The sequence below is a fragment of the Panthera leo genome, chromosome C1, assembly GCF_018350215.1.
Source record: "Panthera leo isolate Ple1 chromosome C1, P.leo_Ple1_pat1.1, whole genome shotgun sequence".
Taxonomy (NCBI): Eukaryota; Metazoa; Chordata; class Mammalia; order Carnivora; family Felidae; genus Panthera; species Panthera leo.
This window is the reverse complement of record NC_056686.1, coordinates 219,511,262-219,532,545: the sequence shown is the minus strand read 5'-3', so window position 1 is coordinate 219,532,545 and position 21,284 is coordinate 219,511,262. Positions and strand designations below refer to the sequence as shown.

Here is a 21,284-nt window from a genome sequence, read left to right as displayed (position 1 = left end):
GGCCTTAGCTCCCAGCCCGAGGCACTTCCGCCTCTGTCTTCGTGCCTCAGTTTTGGGTCTGGGAGATGGGTACCGACAGCTCTAAGGCGAGGAAGGTGCAGGTGCTTGAACTGAGACGCGTCGTGGGTGAGGAGGACACACGCGCTGCCCGGGGCCGTGGAGGCACCGCTGTGTCAGTGCCGGCCCCTCGTGAGCTCAGAGGCACGGGCTCCCAGGATGGCTTCACGACTTTTCCACCCACCAACGGGGTGATTGTGGCCTCGGGCACACGAGAGGCCCAGCCCCAGCCGGTGCGTGGGAAACCTCAAATCTGCATGATGCTACAGGTTCTTGAGCCCGTGGATTGGCAACATGGCAGAAAGCGTCCACCCTGAAGACGGTGAGGGGCTTTGTGCCATGAGGCCCTAAGGACAGAGCCAGAACTGGGCATGCCTGCCCTGACCTGGGCCCGGCCCTGCCCTCTGCCTTGGTCTCCCTCTGTCCTGGCCTTTGTTAGGGACAGGGGAGGAGAGTCAGGAAGCGGGTGGGCACAGACCCTGAGAGCTCACCTCTGGGGTGCTGTGAGTGGCATTCTGGGTGGCCCCGGAGCCCAGAGCCAGCCCCCGTGGAATGGTCCCCAGAGCCTTCTAGGAAGGCACTCCTGGCTTTGAAGTGGCCTGGGTGGGAACAGCCTTCAGCTCTCCTTCCCGGAGGCTATAGTGGCTGAGGACCCTGGTGCCGGGCACTGTGCCCTCACAGGCCTGCGGTGGGAGGTGCTCCTCCGCTTCTGAGGGCCCTCCCGTTGGTTCCTTGGCAAGTATCGATGGGGGTGGGCAGGCCGTGGCCCCCGCGTCTGTGCCCAGGGCCCCTGGGGGCCTCCTCTCTGCCTCCCAGCACGGGGCTTTCTGCAGTGGGCCCTGCGCTGGGAGATGGGGTGGGGGCTGACTTGAGGGCCCTGCAGCTGGGGGCTGTCCTGCTTGGTCCCCTTAGCTGTGTCCAGAGTGGTGGGCTGGCCAGACGGGGGCCCAGTCAAGGGGGCAGAGCAGGGTCGGGACATGTTCCCGCAGCCTGAGTTCTGGGCTCCCTCTGCTTCCCCTTCTGGACCTCAAGGCTTCGCTTTCTTTCGTGGCCGCCCTCTTCACGCACCCTCAAATTCAAGCAAAGGCCCTTGGCCAGGATTCCGGGGGCCCAGGGAGGGCAGCCCAGCACTGTCCCTGTCTGGAAGTTAGTGCTGGGAGAGGCTCACCAGCCAGCCCCGGCCAGACCCTGTCAGAAGCAAGGGGCTTCTGCTCTCTGAGTCTCGGTTTCCTTTTGTGACTAGGGTCATGGCTGGCTTTTGCCGACAGCCTCCGTGCCTAGTCTTGCTGGGTGGCCAGGGGCAGGAGAGCCCCCGCCCCTGTCACAGTCAGGCAGACCTACCTGCACCGTCCTCAACACAAATGCTTTTCAGTGATGAGTTCCCCTGGGACAGCCATCCCCTGGGGCATTCTCAGAGAGGCCACCCTGCTGACGAACAGAAGGGCTCCATAAAGCCATCAGGGGCTTCCCCTGCCCCAGGGGGACATCCGGGCCCCGGAAGGCAGTGTGCCCTTTCCTCCAGCTGGTGCCTGTCTTGGCCTGGGGGGTGCCCAGGGAGCAAGAGACACTTGGCAGAGACCGCTCCCCCTGCAGGTTGGGACAGATGGCTCTGAGGAGATACGTGACATGGGGGCTGGGAACAGAGAGGAGGACAGGCCTCACTTGTGGAGGGAGCGGAGAGCACCGGGGTTGCCCCGGGACCGAGGGGGTGGCTGGGCGGTAGGGCTGGCGGTGAGGCAGGAGCTTGGCTGGCACCGAGGGTGCGCGGGAGTCTGGTCAGAACCCCAGGCCCCGTCTGGCTGCTGTGGGGGCCGAGGGGGAAGCAGCTGGGTGACAGGTCCTCCGCAGAGGACCTCTAGTTTGAGGGAGAGCTGACGCATTTGAGAGCAGAGCCAGGACGCTGCTCGGGTTTCTAACCTTCTGTAGACAGAGGTCCGGCAGGAGTGGGGGGGACAAGATCTGGAGCCCACACGAGAGAGGGGCTCCGGGGTCTGGAATCAGGCCCCTGGGGCACAGCCCTTCCCCACGCCTGTGGTCACAGGGGCTCCTCCAGGAAATGAGGCATGGGGCGAGACCAAGGGGCTCAGCCTGGGTGGTGTCTGATCTCTAAGCAAGCTAAGAGGGGTCGGGGATGTGGTGACACCTCTCCTCCTCCTCCTCCTCCCCCTCCTCGTCCTCCTCCTCATTCTCCTCCTCCTCCCCCTCCTCCTCCCTGTCCTCCTCCTCGTTCTCCTCCCACTCCTCCCCCTCCTCCTCCTCCCAGCTCAGCCCTGGGCCGTGCATCTGGGTGCCAGCACCCACATGGCCTTCAGACTGTGACCTTCCCTCCCCTCCCTCCCTCCCCCACTTCCCCTATTGCTCTCACTTCTGTCCCCACTGTGTTCTGCCCGGCTGAAGCCCTGGGACTCCCTTGCCCCATCTCTACACCTGCTCCCCCACACCTCCTGCCCATCCTCGCCCAAGCTCTCCCCCTTCCCTGGGATCCCCCACTGCCCCAAGATCCCCCTGGAAGCCCGGGGCTATCGAAATCTGCACCTCCGAGCTGGGCCCAATGCCGGTCATGCCGGGAGGGAAGGGGAGGGCCGGGCGGGAGGCAGGTCCTGCGCCGATGTGTGAGCGGAGCTGCGGGTTCTCACCAGATGGGCCACGTGGGCCGCCTTCCCTGTGTCAGGTGTCCCCTTGGGACGGGTGCCCCCGACCAGGGAGGAATTTTGCTCCGCATCAGCCTGCACACCTAGCTGCGTGGCACGGGTCTCCCAGAGTCCTCTCTGTCCGGGCGGCCCGTGCGACCTCTGCGCATTGGCCAGCTCCGGGAATTCGGTGGACACCTGGGTGACGTGGCCCCTCACCGGCCTGGCCTGCCACTCGCTGGGTGCGCAACAGAGCCGCTCGGGATGTGAAGGGCTCTGGGCGCCCTGGGGGTGGCGGTGCCCTGTGGGCCGGGGGTGCTGCCCTGTCTGCCACTGTGCGCTCCCACCCGCCGTGTTCCCTGAAGGGTCCAAGAAGGAACCGAGAGCTGTGTTCCACCTTAGAAGCCCTCTGTGAGGGCCCTCTGTGAGGAGCCCACCTTAGGAGACCTCAGGGGTCACTGGGAAAGAGGCGGGAGGCAGGGGGATGCCGGGCATCAGTGCCAGTGTGAGGTCCTAGCTCGGCGTGGCCGGGTCCCCAGGTCCTCCTCCTCCTTGAAGCAGGCTGAAACCTCCCTCCTCAGCTCTGATAGCGGGTATGGCCCCGCGGGCTCCGCCCCGTGCCAGCCCCGCTCCGCGCTTCCTTCTGCCCGCCCTGCGCACGCCCTCCTCCTCCTGTGTCCTCCGCGGCCCGTGGACCCCCCCCCCCAGCCCCCGCCCAGCACAGCCCTGTGTCCGTCCCGCCTGCTCGCTGCCCTGGCTGCCTTGCGCCTCGCTCTGCTTTGCAGTGTTGTGTCGTGAGCCCGGGCCGTGCTGCCGCCAGCGCCGCTCCGCGCGCACGCTGGAAAGGCCCTGACCTCTGGCCTCTGCTTCCCCCAGGGCCTTCGTGTACCTGAGCAACCTGCTGTACCCCGTGCCCCTGGTGCACCGCGTGGCCGTCGTCAGCGAGAAGGGAGAGGTGAAGGGCTTCCTCCGCGTGGCCGTCCAGGCCACTTCAGGTGCGTGTGGGGCGGCCCGGGCGGAGGGCCCCGTGGGCACCGCGCAGTGGCCAGAGCGCCACCGGCCGCCTCTGTGTCTCCGGCTCCCGGCCGGCACACGGGCTGCTGGCTCCAGGAGAAGCCTCTGCCGCCCAGCTCTGCGCTCCGGCCTTCCAGACGCTCCCGGGTCAGGTCGGCCGGGGTCCTAGGAGACTGTGCGGGCCGAGCCCAGGGCTGTCCGAACCCGCTCCGGTTCGGGGGCCCTCCTCCCTCCCATTAGACAGCCCCAGGTGGACCCAGAGACCGACCGGCTTCAGACCCCAGCCTGGTGCGGAGCGGCCGCTCCCCGGCGGTCTCTGAGCCCAGCACAGGCGTGCAGACTGCAGCCCGGACCGGGGCCACGGCAGCCCTCAGAGCCTCTCTCGAGACTCCCCGGTGTGCCCCGCTTGCGGGCCCTGTGGCCTCCCTGGAGCTGACCTTTCTCCCCAGAGGGTGTGCACACCCCCCCCCCCCACTGTGGGCCTGCAGAGGTGGACACCCTCTTGCCGCTGAGCCCTCCCCTCACCCCCGGCCGGGGTCCCGGGACAGGAGAGCCACAGAATGCCTTTGAGTCTGGGTTTGCTTCCCTGTAAATGGCATCCCGTTTGAAGCTCCCTACCCAATAGGAGTGTCGAAAGATTGTTCCAGAACACAGATGTGGGCATGCTTAGCCACCAGAAAGCTGCAGGCCAGAGAGGGCCTAGTGTTCGTGCTCTAATGGCCGTTGCTCCCTTCTCTGCCCTCGGGCCCCCAGCCCCTCCACCGTGGCCTCCTTCTGTCTCCTCCCACTGCCTGGGCAGCCTGGGGAGATAATGAAGCAGAAAACATGCAGAAATGCCGAGCAACTCCCAGACTAGGTGGGGCTGGGCTGCTCCAGAATGTTCCAGCCGCTGAAAGGGTCTCGAGTCACCCCACCCCACTTGAAGCCGCTCCAGGCGGTTTTGGTTACACCTTTAGGATTCTTTTGTCAAATTCTCACTAGCCTGTAATTTCCAGACACTCTTTACAGCGCTTCCCAGTCATGTCACTGTGGTGCCGAGATCCCCCGGGGACCCCGAATGGGGGAAAGGACAGAGGACGGGGATTCTAGGGACGTCTAGTGCCACAGCCATTCCTCAAGGGGGACCCTGTCCCTGTCATCTTGGAGGGGCTCTGTCCCCCTGAGATCTTGGCCCTTTGTGACCAGCCTGAGCCCCGATGCAGCCGGTCCCACAGAGTGGCCTGCTTTATAGGCGAACGCTGTGTGTATTTGGGCCACACCTGATATTCCCTGTCTAGTGGCTACAATGGAGAAGGAGCCACTTGGAAAAGCTCCGGTGGTCACACGTCACACCTGTCCTGCAAGTGTCAGCTTGCAGGACCCCTCAGCACCGAGTGGAGGGGCCGGCCCCGGGCCCTCAGGCAGCTGGGGTAGAGAGCACAGCAGGGTTTTGCCCCGCCCCCCTGGGGGCCCCAGAAGAGGAGGTCAGAGCCCCTGGATTGTCTGAGAGGCCTCCCAGGGGGTGGCTGGATTTGGGGTTGGGGAGGCTGACGGAAGCCAGGTCTGGGGGTGTCCCTTGGGAAACAGTGGGAAAGCACAGGACGCCATGAAGGACGGCAAGTGGGGGGCGTGTGGGGAGCAGGCGTGGGAGCTGAGCGGGGGCTGCCTGGGGTCTGGGTGGATGACGGTGGAGTCAAAATCAGGAGGACCCCACGGAGGGGTCTTGCCCCGTACGGCTCTACTGGTGCAGCCGAGTCTGGGGGAGGGCGGGGGTGGCCAGGACTCAGGGAGACGGGCAGTGGTCATAAGGCTGGTTCTGAAAACACGGAGCTGTGGCCCCATCAGAGGAGGCTGTGCTGAGGATGTGGCCCCGCCTGGGTCCTAGGACAGCACAGGCGGGCGACCGGCGTGCCTGGGACGCGTCCTCCTTGTTCTGGGGCCGCGGTGGGTGGCACTGGGGATCCCCCCGTGTGGGCCAGAGTCTGTTCCGGCTCCTGTGCCTTCCCCCCACCTGGCGACTCCGCCTGGCCCTGCCACTTCCCCCTGGGGGACGAGCCGGGCCCCGACCGTCTGCTCTGTCCCCATTTCAGCTGATGAAGAGGCCCCCGATTACGGCTCTGGCGTCCGACAGTCAGGAACCGCCAAAATCTCCTTTGATGACCAGCATTTCGAAAAGGTGCCGTGAAGGGTTTGGCCCGGCTGCCCAGCACGAACGCCGGGGGCAGCTGTGCAGCGGGCCCCGGGGCCTCCTGTGTTCCTTCCTCTCCTTCCAAGCCGCAGGCCTCGTGGCATGTCCCCCTGTCTCCCACTGTCTGACTTGCCCTGACCCACTGGGTCTCTCTCTGTCCTCGCCACGGCCTCTCCGGGGTCTGTATCTGCTTTCCCTGCCTGGGCCTCAGCTGCGGGCCGGGACACAGAGCAGGTGTGCACCCCCAGACACCGAGATGCCTCCACTCCACCCGCCTTGTCCCCTCCTCGGGCTCGCTCTCCTGGATGCTGTTTCCACCAGCATCTTTGCTCTCCGCCAACATCCCACTGAGAGCCAGAGGGCCCCTCCTCACTGTCTCGACATCAGGTGCCGGGCTGCCCCCGGCCCGGTCCTCCCTCAGAGGAAAGTGCTTTCCACCTGGGCTCCCCTTTCTACTCTCAGGCCAGAGGGTGGAGGAGGGGGAGGGTCCTGCTCAGGGCCCCAGACCGGGCTTAGCTCACAGGCCAGGAGGCTCCTTCCCTCTCCTTCTTTGGCTCTTTCCTAACCTGCCCCCACCTGGCCACCCGTCACCCCGCCTGAACTGCTCCCCCGCTTTCCCACTGCAGCCAACACAGGCCACGGCAGCCTAGGAGAGGCCGAGGGAGGTGGGCGCCCGTCTGGGCGGGGGCGGGTCTGCAACGCGGGTCCACAAAGGCCCTGACCCGACTCCGGGGCCCTCAGTGGGCTAGAGTGGCCTCACCTGGAGCCGGCTCCCCCTGACTCTGGCCCCCAACCCACGCAGTTCCAGTCCGAGTCCTGCCCCGTGGTGGGGATGTCCCGCTCCGGGACCTCGCAGGAGGAGCTGCGCATCGTGGAAGGTCAGGGCCAGGGTGCGGAGGCAGGGCCCTCGGCCGATGAGGTCAACAACAACACCTGCTCAGGTAGGTTGCCACACCTGCCCCGGGGCCCGGGGCACTGGGACACGGCCCCCGCCCCGCCGTGGCCGGGGAGGCTGTGAGACCTTTCCACGAGAGGACACCGCGTGGGCTCCCCGCCTGACGCCGGGCTCTCGGCCTCTGGGGTGCTGCCACGTTGCTCTGCCCTCGGCCCCCTGCAGCCGTGCCTCCAGAAGGCCTCCTCCTAGACAGCCCTGAGAAAGCCGCCCTGGACGGGCCCCTGGACGCCGCCCTGGACCACCTGCGCTTGGGCAGCACCTTCACCTTCCGTGTGACAGTCCTGCAGGCGTCCAGCATCTCTGCCGAATACGCGGACATCTTCTGCCAGTTCAAGTGAGCCCCGGCACCCCCTGCTGGCTGGGGACCAGGGCGGGCGCCTAGCACCCCGGTGACCCCCGCCAGTCCCCGGGGACGGGTCCCCCGTCCCGTCTCCTGCACCCAGCCGAGCGTCTCCTCTAACTCTGCAGCTTCATCCATCGCCACGACGAGGCCTTCTCCACGGAGCCCCTCAAGAACACGGGGAGGGGCCCCCCGCTGGGCTTCTACCACGTCCAGAACGTACGTCCTGAGCGCCCCCGCCTCCGCCCCCCTCCCGGGTCTCTGGCTTTGCGGGGCCTCCCCGGAGCTGAGCCGAGCTGTGGTCACTCTCTGTCGTACCGTCTCCCTGTCCTGAGCCCCAGCCGTGAGCTGGCGGTGCCCGGGTGTGAGGGCACGGGGCCTCTGGTGCCAGGCAGGGCCGTGGAGGCTGCTGCTGGACAGTCGGGGCCTCGGTGGGCTGCTACCTGGGGGTAGGGGCAACCCGGGGGGCAGATAGGAGCACGGGGAGTCCGGGGTGCCCCACGTGGCGCCGGCCTGCTGCCGGGGAAGAAGAGAGGCAGGGCACACAGAGGGCATCGGAGAGGTCAGGGAAGCCGCAGGTGGGGCACGTCCCAAGCTTGGCTGCGGGAAGAGCGGGACTCAGACTGGAGTGGCTCCGTGAGGCAGGAGAATGTGGCCAGCCAGCCAGCCGGGTGGGGGGGGGGAGATGCGCTCCACTTGGCCACGATGAATGCCGCCGGGGGGCAAGGCCTCGGGTGCCCGCCGAGGAGCGTGGATTTGACCCTGAGCGGTGCGGCCTGTGGGTGCGGGCTGTGTGGCCCAAGCAGTCACAGGCCCCGCACTCAGAAGGGCCCCACGGACCGGCCCGTGCTGACGCTCAGGCAGCAGGGAGCTAGTGGGTTCTCAGCCAGGGAGGCCGGGCCAGGGGTGAGGGTGTGCAGCCTCCGTTCCTGGGCTCCGGAGCAAAGCTCGCGCCCTGGCGGCCTTGACAACCAAGTTATTGCCTCTCAGCCTTGGAGGCCGGAAGCCCGAGATGCAAGTGTGGGTCGGGTCGTTCCTTCAGTGACCGTGAGGGGGACTCCGTGCTGGGCTTCTCCTGGGCGGATAGATGCGGTCTTCTCTCTGTGTTCTCACACAGTCCTCCCTCTGTGCCTGCCTTCGTGTCCTCATTTCCCCTTTTCATGAGGACAGCCGTACCGGATTAGGGCCGCCCTAATGCCCTCATTCTAACTTGGGATAATCTCTCTGAAGAGTCTAGGTCCAGCCACAGGTCCTGGGCATTCAAGCTACAACATAGGAATTGGGGGAGGGGGGCACAATTCAGCCCATAACTCTCAGGGAGTGGGCGAGGGCCCAGGAAGGCTCAGGCCAGGCCACAGACCTTCGTCCCCTTGCCAGCCCGGTGTTCTGAAAGGGCATTCTCGGGGGTCCGGCCTTCAGGGGTGTGATGGGAGGGGAGGCGGGGCAGGAAGGACCAGGTGAGGAGTGTCACCCCTTCGTGGGCAGAGGTCGGGTCCAGCCGCGGTGTCCAGTCGGGTCCTCCACAGAGGCTGAGCGCTTACCTCTGCAACCTTCCTTCCCTCTCTTGACTGTGGCGTGGCTGCGGCCTCCTGCCTGCTCTCCTCATCCACCAGATCGCAGTGGAGGTGACCAAGTCCTTCATCGAGTACATCAAGAGCCAGCCCATCGTGTTCGAGGTCTTCGGCCATTACCAGCAGCACCCGTTCCCCCCGCTCTGCAAGGACGTGCTCAGGTCAGCAGCCCTGGGTTGGGGGGCTAGCGGCCCCCTTCCCAGACCTCATCCAGCCCCCCCAGGGCGTGGGCCCTCTCCACCTCCCAGCCAGCGAAGCCGGCCTTGCCCCAGACAGGCCTGGTCGGGTGGCTACAGGACCCATGGGCCTTAGATGCCCATTTTCCCTGATGATGGGGCGGCTGGTTACCCAAGGTCAGCGGGACCCAGAGCAAGTCAGAGACATCCCTTCGGGATGTCGGCAAGTTTCTTAAAGAGTACTGCCGTCTGGGCCCAGACCCCTGCGGGTATGGGCCATGTCCCCGGGCCAGGGAAGCGGGCGCTGGGCAGGAGGACGGCCCGGGTGGCCCACGGGGAGACGGCTCCTGCTGCCTGCTCACCACTCCACCGCCCGGCTGTCCCTTCCCCCGAGTCCTTGGCCCCCAGACTGAGTGAGGGAACATCTTTCTGTCTCCCTCATTCCACGTGACCTCTGGGGGACTCTGAGGGTAGGCCAGGCTGTCCCTTCTGTGGTCCCCACCCCCCACCTGGGCGCAGGGAGAACGGCACGTGGCTTCTGTGGTGTGGGAGCCTCTGGCCACCTCCGCCCCCCTCTCAGCTGTCCTGGGGGACCCGGAGCTAAGTGGGGCGTCCCGGGTGGTGGAGGAAGAGAAAAGCCATGAGAGGTACTGGTTCCAGGGGGGGTGGCCCCAGGAGCCTCGTCTGTCCTCGGGAGGGCCAGGGGAGGCTCTGTCCTGGAGGCCCCTGGACGGAGAACCAGCGTTCTCGCCCCGTTCTCCTGGACTCGTGGGGCCACCCAGGCAAGGTCTGGGGTCCCCAGGGGCCCTCCTTCCCCATCCAGGCTGCTGGAGGGCCTGAGCCCGGGGCCTTTCCTAGGCCCTGGGAGGCAGGGGGGCAGGCGGAGGCTTGGAGCGGACCGTGCCGTGACCGCCCTCTGCCAGCCTCCTGCCCTTGGCTCCCTCTCCAGCTGGAGGGTCCCAGAGACGCCACCTGCAGCCGCCTCACAGAGGCTCTTCTTCCTCCACAGCCCCCTGAGGCCCTCACGCCGCCATTTCCCGAGGGTCATGCCGCTGTCCAAGCCAGGTAGACGGAGCCCTCCTGAGTCCACCCCCGCGGGAGGGAGGTGCCCACGCTACCCTGGACGCGTTCCCCGCCCCGGGCCTCCTTCCTGAGCGTGCCCCCAGGACATGGCAGGTCAGGTCTCCCATCAGCGGCTGCCTCTCTCTCTCCCGTCCTCCCCCAGTGCCTGCCACCAAGCTCAGCACCCTCACGCGGCCCTGCCCAGGGCCCTGTCACTGCAAGTACGACGTGCTGGTCTACTTCGAGATCTGTGAGCTGGAGGCCAACGGCGAGTGAGTCCCAGCGCCTGCCGGGGTCGGCAGGGCTCCGGGTGGTGCACGGGGGCACTCTGGGCTCCGGGCCGGACCGCCTCACCTCCGCCAGAAGGCGGGGCTGCTTTCCCTGCCGTGGCCCTTCGGCTCCTCGGGCGGGGGCCGCGTGTGTCTGCGGGGCGGGGCCTTGCCTCACGAATCTCTCTCTTCTAGTTACATTCCCGCGGTGGTGGACCACCGCGGCGGGATGCCGTGCATGGGGACCTTCCTGCTCCACCAGGTGCGGAGCGCTCCCCGGCCCTGCCCGCCTCGTGTCCCCTGCCCCGCCCCATGTGACCCCCAGACCATCTGACCGTGTCCTCTCTCCTGGTGCCTGGCAGGGTATCCAGAGACGGATAACCGTGACACTGCTGCACGAGACGGGCAGCCACATCCGCTGGAAGGAAGTCCGAGAGCTTGTCGTGGGTGAGTGAGACGGGTGGGGGCTGCCTTGGGGGCTGGGGCTGGGCCGCTGGGAGCAACGGGGCCCCACCCTCTCCGCCCCCCACCGTCCCGGCCAGGCGGCTGACTGCTAACCACAGCTCTGCCCCTGATGCCGTGTGACTCTGGCTAAGTCGCTTAACCTCTCTGTGCCTCTCTGAAGAGCCTAGGAAAGGAAAGCTCGGACTAGGGTGATGATTCCAAATTTCTATGCAATCACCATGTCAGCTCACCAGGGCTGCCGTGACACAGCACCACAGACTGGCAGCTTAAACAGCAGAAAACGATCCTCCCGTAGACCTGGGGGCCTGAGTCTGAGGGTGTCAGCAGGTGGCCATGCCCCCTCTGAAGCCCGTAGGGGAGAGCCCTTCCTGGAGGTTTGTGGGGAATGTCTGTCCCTCTTCGGCTTGGGGACCTGCCGGCTTTAATGCTTCAACTTGACGTGGCCTCTTCCTGTAGAAGAAGCTACTTTCAGGCCTGCTTCCTCCATTGTGACCCCATCTCAACTGATTATACCTGCCGAGACCCTGTCACCAAATAAAGTCACGTTCTGAGGTCCTGCAGGTTAGGACTTCAACACAGCCGTTTTGGGGGGAGGACACAGTTCAACTCCTGGTGGTCACCACGGCTCTTAGACGGTTTTCTTCCGTGACCTCACGCTGTGAACTCTTTGGTCTACTAGACGAGTTTCTTGGCCGAGCTATAGACTTTTTCCAGTTTTCATTCAAGGACACGGACACCTGTCCGCCCCTGCCCTTTCTGGATTGATGGATCCCTCTGGAAACCCCATCCTGGGCACTTCTGTGGCCAGAAGGGCAGCAGCTGCAGGGTGCCGTCCCTGGGGCTTGGAGAGGGGGTTCCGAGGGTGCAGGAGCGGGGACATGACCGTGAGACCCATCGTGCTATGCCCAAAAGCGCAGAGCTGTGGACAACAAGGTTCTGGGGGCCCAGGACAGATGCTTTCATTTTAGACATCTCGTATCTTTTTTCACGCACACGGTGAAAGGCTGGAGCAGGCGAGCCAATCCTCATCTCAGATGTCGTTTAGGGCCGGCGTGGACAGTGAATCGACTTAAAGAGTTAGCAGACACCCGGCCAGCGCGTGGACCGGATGCAGGCAGGAGTGTGTGTCCCGTGTGTGGGCAGAGAAGGGGAGCTGGTGAAAGGATTTGGGGAGATGCTGGTGTGAACGCCAAGGCCCCCGCTCCACGTTGGGGTGTTTGGGCTGTGCCTCTCTGGGCTTCATAAACCACACGGACCAGCGAGCGGGCTGGGAGTGAATGGGCTCCGGGGCGTCGCTCTCGCAGGCGGAGCACCTGGCCAGGCTCAGCTCGGAAGGGGCAGAGAACCTCTGCGGAAGCACGCGCTCCAGGGGCCGAGCAGGGATGAGGCTGGCACTGTGGCGAGCTTTCTTCCGGCAGCCGAGCCGTGGGGCACTCCACCTCCAGCCACGGGGACACATGCCGGAGAGCACTTCTCGGGGAGCCCACACCTGCCTTCTCCCAGAGCCCAACAGTTGCAAGAAGGTTCCAGGAAGTGGGGCCAGCAGCTGCCCCGTGTACAGACACAGAATCCTGGCCGGGTCCCGGGCTCTGCCTCACCTCTGTGTGGGGGGCGGCACACAGGGCTTAAGGAGAAAACGTAGTGCGTGTGTGTCCCCTGAAGAAGCAAAGTATTCAACCTAATGCTACCAGGGCAGGAAATTACTAACGGGGTCGCCAGCGGGATTCCTGACTCGCGGTGGATAGGACCACCACCCCAGTGTGGGCGGCTTAGAGGCTTCTGTTGGAAATGTGCCCTGCAGGGAGAGATCTGTGGCCCAGATAGTGTCCTCCCTCCGTCCCTCCGTCCCTCCCTTCCTTCCTCCCTTCCTTCCTTCCTTCCTTCCTTCCTTCCTTCCTTCCTCTTTCTCTCTTTCTCTCTCTTTCTTTCTTTCTTGAAGGGAAAGTCTCTCCTTATCTTGCTAAGATTTTCTTTTCCAACGAGAGCCTGTACATTCTAGGCCGAGTGTTTGGAATCTATCAGTTGGGTGCAAGAGAGACAGACCTTGAGAGTGTCTAAGCTGAAAAACTCCAATTACGGGAGGAACGACGGTGGAGTGAGCCAAGGGCGCTCACGCCCGGGCTGGTAGCAGACCTTGCCATGGGCTCCCTGTCCGGCGCTCTTGTGGGCACGTGGGGAACCCGCTCCCTGATGCGGTGTCACGGTTCCGGAGCCCCCGCCCAGGCAGGGACCCAGCACCCCCTTCCGTTGTCCTGAGAGGTGACTGAGCCCATGGCCTTTCCCGTAGGTCGGATTCGAAACACACCAGAAACTGACGAGTCCCTGATCGACCCCAACATCTTGTCTCTCAACATCCTCTCCTCCGGCTACATCCACCCGGCCCAGGACGACCGGTGAGTCCCCTTGGGGTGACAATGGGTTCCGTTCCCAGCTCCCTGGAGACAGGGTCCAGGTTGAGACCCAGGGCGTGCCCTCAGCCGACCTGGCTTTGTAGGGTCCGGTACGTGTCCAGCCCCGAAACTTTTGGGCCTTCCTTTCCGACACCTCCGGAACAGGTGCGGGACGGGCAGGCTCGTGGCCTCCAGGTCCTTTGGTGTGTTTGTCTACACGTTGTCCCATCACTGGCTCTCACATTCGTCCGGCCTGTCCATTCGGTGACCTGGTGGAGGGGCAGCGGGACTCGGGGGTTGATGAGCTGGGTTCTCTCCTCAGGAGTTTTGGGGGGGCAACACGGGGTGGTGCGCAGACAGGCGGTCCTGAATCTCCCCGACCACACTGCTGTGGGTGAGTCCGGGGCTCTGGCCGGGGTCCCTCGGGCTGGGGGTCCTGGATCCGCCAGGCACCATTTGGCACGCGCTCCTTGTCGCTGGGCTATTCCTTTCCGAGCTTGTGGTTAATGGCCAAGACTCTGCAGCCCGGGCAGCCCCAGCCCCGCCACATCTGGGACAATGGTCGGGGTATGCAAGCCCCCAGGGACACCCTTAGCAGCCCCCGACAAGCCAGCCTTGTTGAGGCTTGCCGGAGGCGAGGGGGCGGGAGGTGAGGGGTGGTATCTGAGGACTGACGGGGCGGGGGGCGGGGGGAGGGCAGCTCCTAACTGCCGAGAGCTGCCCTGTTGGTGGGGACGTGGGCTTGGCTGTGTCTGAGATGCTGCTTTCTAGGGACTTGGGGGAAGGATGAGGTGTTCCAGAGTGCTGGATGGCTGCTGCGGAGGGCTAGACCTGGCCCAGAAGCAGAAGCTGAGAGTTGACCCTTGGAGTTCACACTCCGGGTGTCCTCACGGGTTCCTGCGACAGCGTCTGCAGGAAAAACTTCTTTGAGGGCTGGGCGTGCTCGGAGGGGACAGGGGACCCCACACTTGCAACGAAGGCTGGGGTCCGTAAACGTAAAAGGACCCGAGGGAATCGTCCTGTCCTGACTCCCGGGTCCAGACGGAGCCTGGGTTCATCATGGACGCCCCAAGGAATGGGCTGTAAGGGAAGCACCCTCAGTGTGGGCAGTTGGGGGGCCAGGAGTCCGAGACCCCCAGAGGGGCAGCTGTGACTCGTTCTAGCCCTGCCCAGGAGCCTCCCAGAAGAAACTCCGCTGCCCTCACGTCCAGGGGAGGGAGGAGTGGGATGCAGAGTGCCGAGGGGGTTCTCATGATGTGCAGGCTGGGGGGCCCCTCTGAGGCCGTGAGAATGCGTCAGAGGAGGCCTGATCCCCAGCCACACGGGGCTGCCTGCAGGGATGTGGGGACCGGGACCCCAGAGGGGAGGGTGGCCCCGGGACTGCCTGTGCCATTGGGGAGGGGTCTGTCTGCCATGCTGAGTGACCTCAGCATCCCCCTGGCCTCTGACCCTTCCTTTGCCCAGGCAACTTCTAGATTTTGGGGGCAGAAATGGAGTGGGGGCAAAAACAAGCGAGTGGGGGTGGGTACGTTCCCTCTGGGCCTCCCTCCCTGCGCGGTCTCTCTACACTGAGGACCGTGTTTCTGGGTCTTTCCATCGTCCCGCCAGCCTGGCCGAGGGGCCCTTGGCTCTGGGCTACGTCCCGGGGTAGCTTAGGAGGCTGTGGCTCCCGGCTGGACCTCGGGTCAGCAGGGCTGTAGCTAAATAGGTCCACCCCTGTCCCTAGAGGCCCGAGGACCCGTCACTGATGGGGCTTTGGTTCCGCTTCCTGGGAGCTGTGGCAAGTGAGGCTGGACTCGGGGCAGCTCTGGGGTCCACTGGCCCTGTGTCTTAGGTCAAGGCCCTGGTCCAAGGGTAGAGGAAGGCCCGTCCACGGGGCAGGCCCATAGACCTTGCCAGAGCTGCTTGGGCCTCAGGCTTGGCTCCTGCCCACGCCAGTATAGCCCCAGGACTGCTCTGACCCTCCAGCTTTGCCCCCAGCAAAGTCCTGGGGACCCTCCTCACCTGGCGGCCCAAGGCAGGTGCCGTCCCGAGGCTCCGCTGGCCAAGCCAGCGGGCCCCTTCCCGAGAATCTTCCTCTTCCCCAACCCTGGCTGATGCCCTCAGAGCCCCGTGATGGGCCGCTTGGGTGCGCCCTGCTCCCCCTGGAGACGCTGGGGCTCAGAGACCCCAGGCCTGGCTTGGGCCGAGGGGCTCGGGCTGTCCTCATGCTTTGCCACGACCTCGGCCTCCTCCGCTGCAAGGCCCCACGCTTTGCTCAGAGTGGGCCTGTTGCCGCAGACGGCTGCTCTCCCCGCTGCCCCTCCCCTCGCTGCCGCTGCCCTGCCGCCCCGCTGCCCGCTGTCCCGCCGCCCTGCCCCGCCGCCCTCACTAACCTCTGATTGTTTGTGTTTTGCAGGCAGTTTCTTGATTCGGACATGCCTAGGTATCATTTGTGCCCCTTGGTTTTATTCCAGCCTCTCTCCTTCCCCAGACCCACAGCCCTGACTTTTAATTTCGGCTTTTTGATCCCTTCTACACTCGCTCCCCTTTCCCTCCTGTTTCTCCGTTTTCTTTCGTTTTCTTTCCTCGGAATACTTTTTTGATTTTCTCTGTTGCTTCCTCTTCCCACCCCCTCCCTCCCTCTTGGCTGAGCTCCTTCCCGTACTCTTGATTTTGGCTGCATCCGTAGTTTCCCGCCCGCCCCTCCGTAGACACTGGCTGGCCTCCTGCTCCTCCCGCCCCTGAGCCTTGCCCGCCCCGCACTGACCCACCCCTGCCGGAGCAGGAGCCGGTGCCCCCCGCATGCAGGCTGGCCGCACCAGCCCCACTCCCTGCAAGGTGAAAGAGAAAAGGGGGAGGAGGGGCCGGCGCTGGGCCCGGGACGGGAGGGCAGACGGGTACCGGCCCTGCAAGGGACCTCTGCACCATACCCTCCGCTGCTGGGCGGTTGCCCGGCCAGGCTGGCCACCACACACCCTGTTTGCAAGTAGGTGGGCGGTGAAGTTGGGAGGGGCCCAGTAGGTCTCGGGACTCACCCGGGTGGCCCCAGGTCCAAACCCCCCGGAGGCAGGGGTTCCCGGGCAGGGGATGCCCTCTCTGAGTTGAGTGGGACCCCTGCCAGTGCCCACCGGGTGCAAGGGTCAGTGAGGCCCTGGGCACGGACAGCCTCAGGGTTCCTAATCAGGACCGTCCCTGAGACCCAAGTCTGTTCTGGGCAGAGGGTCAAGGTCGTCTCCCTCTGGGTCCTGTGGATTGTGGTCAGAGCTCCGTGCTGGTGGTTTCGCAGGACAGCCGTTTTGAAAGGCGAAGTGAGCGGTTGGAAGGCTTCCGGCAAACGTTTGAGCCTTGAGGCTGCATGGTAGCTTGAGCCGGGTAGGGGTGGTGCCTGCTCCTCTTCTGGAAGGAGCCCCAGGGTGGGGCAGGGGGCACGGCAGGACTGAGTCATGGCCGTGAGGGTCACTGTGAGTGCGACCCCGGCACTTGGAGCCTAGGCCCCAGGGAGGGCGGCAGGCTGTGGTCCCGCCGGTGTGACCCTCGGGGCGCACTCGAACATCGCACCTGTTGGGTGAACCCATCTTTTCCAGAGCCTGCTGCGGGCCCTCTGGGGACCCTGTCAGGGGAGAACTAGGGTGGCAGTGGCTGCCCCAGAAAAGGGGGCACGGCCGTGCCGGCCGGAAGGGACCCGTCTCTCCGGGCCATGCGCTGGAGGAGGTCGGGCGGGGAGCCGGGCTGGTTAAGGCCGTGTCGCTGCTCTCAGAAGGCTCTGGGCTGGGAGCCCCTGGCTCGGGTTCATCCCCTGGGAGGGACCCAAGTTAAGGGCTGTTTCCTTGACGAGTGGAGACTTCCAGGCGGGTCGGTGTGAGGGCTCGAGGGGGCGTGACTGTTTTGTCCACGTTTGAGCTGCCACAGCCAGCGCAGGGGGATAGAGGGGCGCTTGGCAGTCCTCAACCCGCCCCCCAGACACAGACCTCCCGGAAGGTTCTAGGGAGAGACAATGCCCTGTGGCCAGGGGGAGGTGTGGCACCAGGAAAGGGAACCAGTTTTCCTTTCCGGCAGGGCTTTCTTTGCCAGCCCCCCAACGTCATGAGGCCCTCACCCCTGCACCTGAGCGGGGAGCACCGTCCCCCCAGTTCCAGAAGAGGGCTCACTGGCCCCAGTGGGCTTGGCCAGTAAGAGGAGGCCTAGGGCACTGAGAGCGAAATGGGGGTCAGAGCCCCAAGACTCGGGCTTGCGCTTCCCCACAGGGTCCGGCTCTGCGGGGCAGGGAGCCACCGTGGCGGCGGGACCGGGGACTGGCGGGACCGTGGGAGGTGGCGGAGGGAGGGTCTTGTCCCACGAGTGCGGACAGCCTGGCAGTGCCCTCCTCTGGCCCAGTGAGTGTGGACAGGTGGCAGAGCCTTCGGGAACCTTGTTCTCCTTCCCCCTTAGAAAGGGGATAATTTCGCCGCTGCCTGAATGGCCGAGACACACACGGCCTCACCCCTCACCCCTGACCACCCCTCACCCCTCACCCCTCATCCCCTCACCCCTCACCCGCAACCACTTACCCCTCACCCCTTATCCCCTCACCCCTCACCCCTGACCACTTACACTCACCCTTCATCCCCTCATCCACTCACCCCCTCACCCCTCAGCCCGACCACTTATCTCTCACCTGTCATCCCCTCACCCCTCACCCCCCACCCCTGACCACTTATCCTTCACCCCTCATCCCCTCACCCCTCACCCTGTCACCCCCAACCACTTATCCCTCACCCCTCATCCCCTCACTCCTAACCCGTCACCCCAACCACTTACCCCTCACCCCTTATTCCCTCACCCCTCACCTCTCATCCCCTCACCCCTGACTACTTATCGCTCACCCCTCACCCCCCACCCCTGACCACTTATCCTTCACACCTCATCCCCTCACCCCTCATCCCCTCACCCCTCACCCGCAACCACTTACCCCTCACCCCTTATCCCCTCACCCCTCACCCCTGACCACTTACACTCACCCTTCATCCCCTCATCCACTCACCCCCTCACCCCACACCCCGACCACTTATCTCTCACCCCTCACCCCCTCAACCCTCACCCCGACCACTTATCTCTCACCCCTCATCCCCTCACCCCTCACCCCAACCACTTATCTCTCACCCTTCATCCCCTCAACCCTCACCCTCATCCCCTCACCCCTCACCCCTGACCACTTACATCACCCTTCATCCCCTCATCCCCTCACCCCCTCACCCCTCACCCCGACCACTTATCCTCACCCCTCATCCCCTCACCCCTCACCCGCAACCACTTATCCCTCACCCCTTATCCCCTCACCCCTCACCCTCATCCCCTCACCCCTCACCCCTGACCACTTATCCCTCACCCGTCATCCCCTCACCCCTCACCTGTCATCCCCTCACCCCTCACCCCCCACCCCTGACCACTTATCCTTCACCCCTCATCCCCTCACTCCTCACCCGTCACCCCCAACCACTTACCCCTCACCTCTCGTCCCCTCACCCCTCACCCCTGACCACTTACCCTCACCCTTCATCCCCTCATCCACTCACCCCCTCACCCCTCAGCCCGACCACTTATCTCTCACCTGTCATCCCCTCACCCCTCACCTCTCATCCCCTCACCCCTCACCCCCGACCACTTACCCCTCACCCCCTCACCCCTCACCCCTCGTCCCCTCACCCCTCATCCCCTCACCTCCTCTCCCCCCACCCTTCACCCCTCACCCCCAACCACTTATCCCCTCACCTCCTCACCTCCTACACTCTTACCCCTCTCCCATCATCCCCTCACCCCTCAGCACTTATCTCCTCGCCCCTCACCCCCTTATCCTCTCACTCCTTCATCTCCTTACCTCCTCACTCCTTACCCTCTTATTCCCTCACCTCCTCACCCTTCACCCTCTCATTGCCTCATCCCTTACTCCCTCACCCCTCACCATTTATCCTCTCACCCCTTCATCCCTCCCCTTCCTCGCCCCTCACTCTCCTATCTCCTCACCCCTCACCCTCATCCCCTCACCCCTCACCCCTGACCACTTACATCACCCTTCATCCCCTCATCCACTCACCCCATCACCCCACACCCCGACCACTTATACTCACCCCTCATCCCCTCACCCCTCACCCTCATCCCCTCACCCCTGACCCTGACCAGTTACACTCACCCTTCATCCACTCATCCCCTCACCCCCTCACCCCTCACCCCGACCACTTAAACTCACCCCTCATCCCCTCACCCCTCGCCCACAACCACTTATCCCTCACCCCTCATCCCCTCACTCCTAACCTGTCACCCCCAACCACTTACCCCTCACCCCTTATCCCCTCACCCCTCACCCTCATCCCCTCACCCCTCACCCCGACCACTTATCTCTCACCTGTCATCCCCTCATCCCCTCACCCCCGACCCCGCACCCCCGACCGCTTACCCCTCACCCCTCACCCTCATCCCCTCACCCCTCACCCCTGACCACTTACACTCACCCTTCATCCCCTCATCCACTCACCCCCTCACCCCACAACCCAACCACTTATCTCTCACCTGTCATCCCCTCACCCCTCACCTCTCATCCCCTCACCCCCTCACCCTTCACCCCCACCCCTGACCACTTATCCCTCACCCGTCATCCCCTCACCCCTCACCTCTCATCCCCTCACCCCTCACCCCTGACCACTTATCTCTCACCTGTCATCCCCTCATCCCTCACCTCTCATCCCCTCACCCCCTCACCCCTCACCCCCACCCCTGACCACTTATCCCTCACCCGTCATCCCCTCACCCCTCACCTCTCATCCCCTCACCCACTCACCCCTCACCCCCCACCCCCCACCCCTGACCACTTATCCCTCACCCGTCATCCCCTCACCCCTCACCCCTCATCCCCTCACCCCTCACCCTGACCACTTACCTTCACCCTTCATCCCCTCATCCACTCACCCCCTCACCCCTCAGCCCGACCACTTATCTCTCACCTGTCATCCCCTCACCCCTCACCTCTCGTCCCCTCACCCCTCATCCCCTCACCTCCTCTCCCCCCACCCTTCACCCCTCACCCCCAACCACTTATTCCCTCACCTCCTCACCTCCTACACTCTTACCCCTCTCCCATCATCCCCTCATCCCTCAGCACTTATCTCCTCGCCCCTCACCCCCTTATCCTCTCACTCCTTCATCTCCTTACCTCCTCACTCCTTACCCTCTTATTCCCTCACCTCCTCACCCTTCACCCTCTCATTGCCTCATCCCTTACTCCCTCGCCCCTCACCATTTATCCTCTCACCCCTTCATCCCTTCCCTTCCTCGCCCCTCACTCTCCTATCTCCTCACCCCTCACCTCTTATCCCCTCACCCCTTCACCCCCTCACCCCTGCCTTCATCCTTTCATCCCTTCACCCCCTCACCCCCTCACCTGCCCACTTCCTCGTCCCCTCAGTCCCTCAATCGTCTCATTTCGCCTTTTCCTTCTGGTCCAAGGACTCTCGCACGGCACGGTGGGGGAGGCCGCTGAGCCCTCCATGTGTCGCATCAGGTGCAGCAGGATCCCCAAGGCTGGGGTTCGAGCCCATTGCCCCGCTCCCAGCTGTGTGACCGTGCTGGGGTCACCCTCCTCACTGGACACGAGGGCTGTCCCGGCTGCAGTCCAGGGGGCTCCGTCCTGGAAGTCTGCCTGTCAGTTCGCCTTCCCCAGGGCCACTCTTGAGAGTACTTCTCTTCTAGAAACGTACTTCCTAGAGCGTTATGAGTTTCTTGTTGAAACTTTGAGCACGGGGTTTGATTTTCAGATTCTCAACAAACCCGTTCGCATCAGGATGCCCAGCTGGCCTGCCCACTAACCTACCACAGCTGAGACACTTGTCACAGGCGCCGGGTGCAAGTCACAACACAGTTGTCTAAACGTCTAAATCGGCCACGTGCAGCCGGCATGCGAGAGTCCCATCGGGAATGCCCAGGCCCTGTGTGCTGGGAGCCCCGACCTCCCGATTACCCTACCCTGGCAGCCCGGCCCCACCTGAGCCCCGCGGGGACGCGCGCGGGCGCACAGCCCGTTGGGTTGGGCAGGGCATCCGAGGGGACATGAGACGCCTGCCCCTGTCCTGGCCGGTGTAGCCGCTGAAACTTTCTGAGCAAGAGTCGACACGGACAAAACATTGGAGAGCGTATGACGTTTTCTCTGTCGACAAACTTTTTAAGTGACTTTTTGGTT

The 21,284-nt window shown here is 64.5% G+C and overlaps 1 protein-coding gene across 6 annotated transcripts in view; it reads left to right on the top strand.

The window, feature by feature from the left end:
* The window catches only part of KIF1A (kinesin family member 1A), a 95,764-nt gene that overhangs the window by 62,494 nt on the left and 11,986 nt on the right, over positions 1-21,284 (top strand). For 5 of the 6 annotated variants that reach the window (XM_042950808.1, XM_042950813.1, XM_042950810.1 and 2 more), the window contains 12 exons: positions 3,564-3,682; positions 5,771-5,856; positions 6,671-6,809; positions 6,986-7,157; positions 7,292-7,382; positions 8,777-8,895; positions 9,920-9,975; positions 10,136-10,244; positions 10,437-10,503; positions 10,604-10,688; positions 12,994-13,099; positions 15,495-15,521. In XM_042950808.1, coding sequence (XP_042806742.1) covers positions 3,564-3,682; positions 5,771-5,856; positions 6,671-6,809; positions 6,986-7,157; positions 7,292-7,382; positions 8,777-8,895; positions 9,920-9,975; positions 10,136-10,244; positions 10,437-10,503; positions 10,604-10,688; positions 12,994-13,099; positions 15,495-15,521 — 1,176 coding nt within the window. The remainder of the gene's footprint in view (positions 1-3,563; positions 3,683-5,770; positions 5,857-6,670; positions 6,810-6,985; positions 7,158-7,291; positions 7,383-8,776; positions 8,896-9,919; positions 9,976-10,135; positions 10,245-10,436; positions 10,504-10,603; positions 10,689-12,993; positions 13,100-15,494; positions 15,522-21,284) is intronic. The other variant, XM_042950809.1, reaches the window with a different exon arrangement.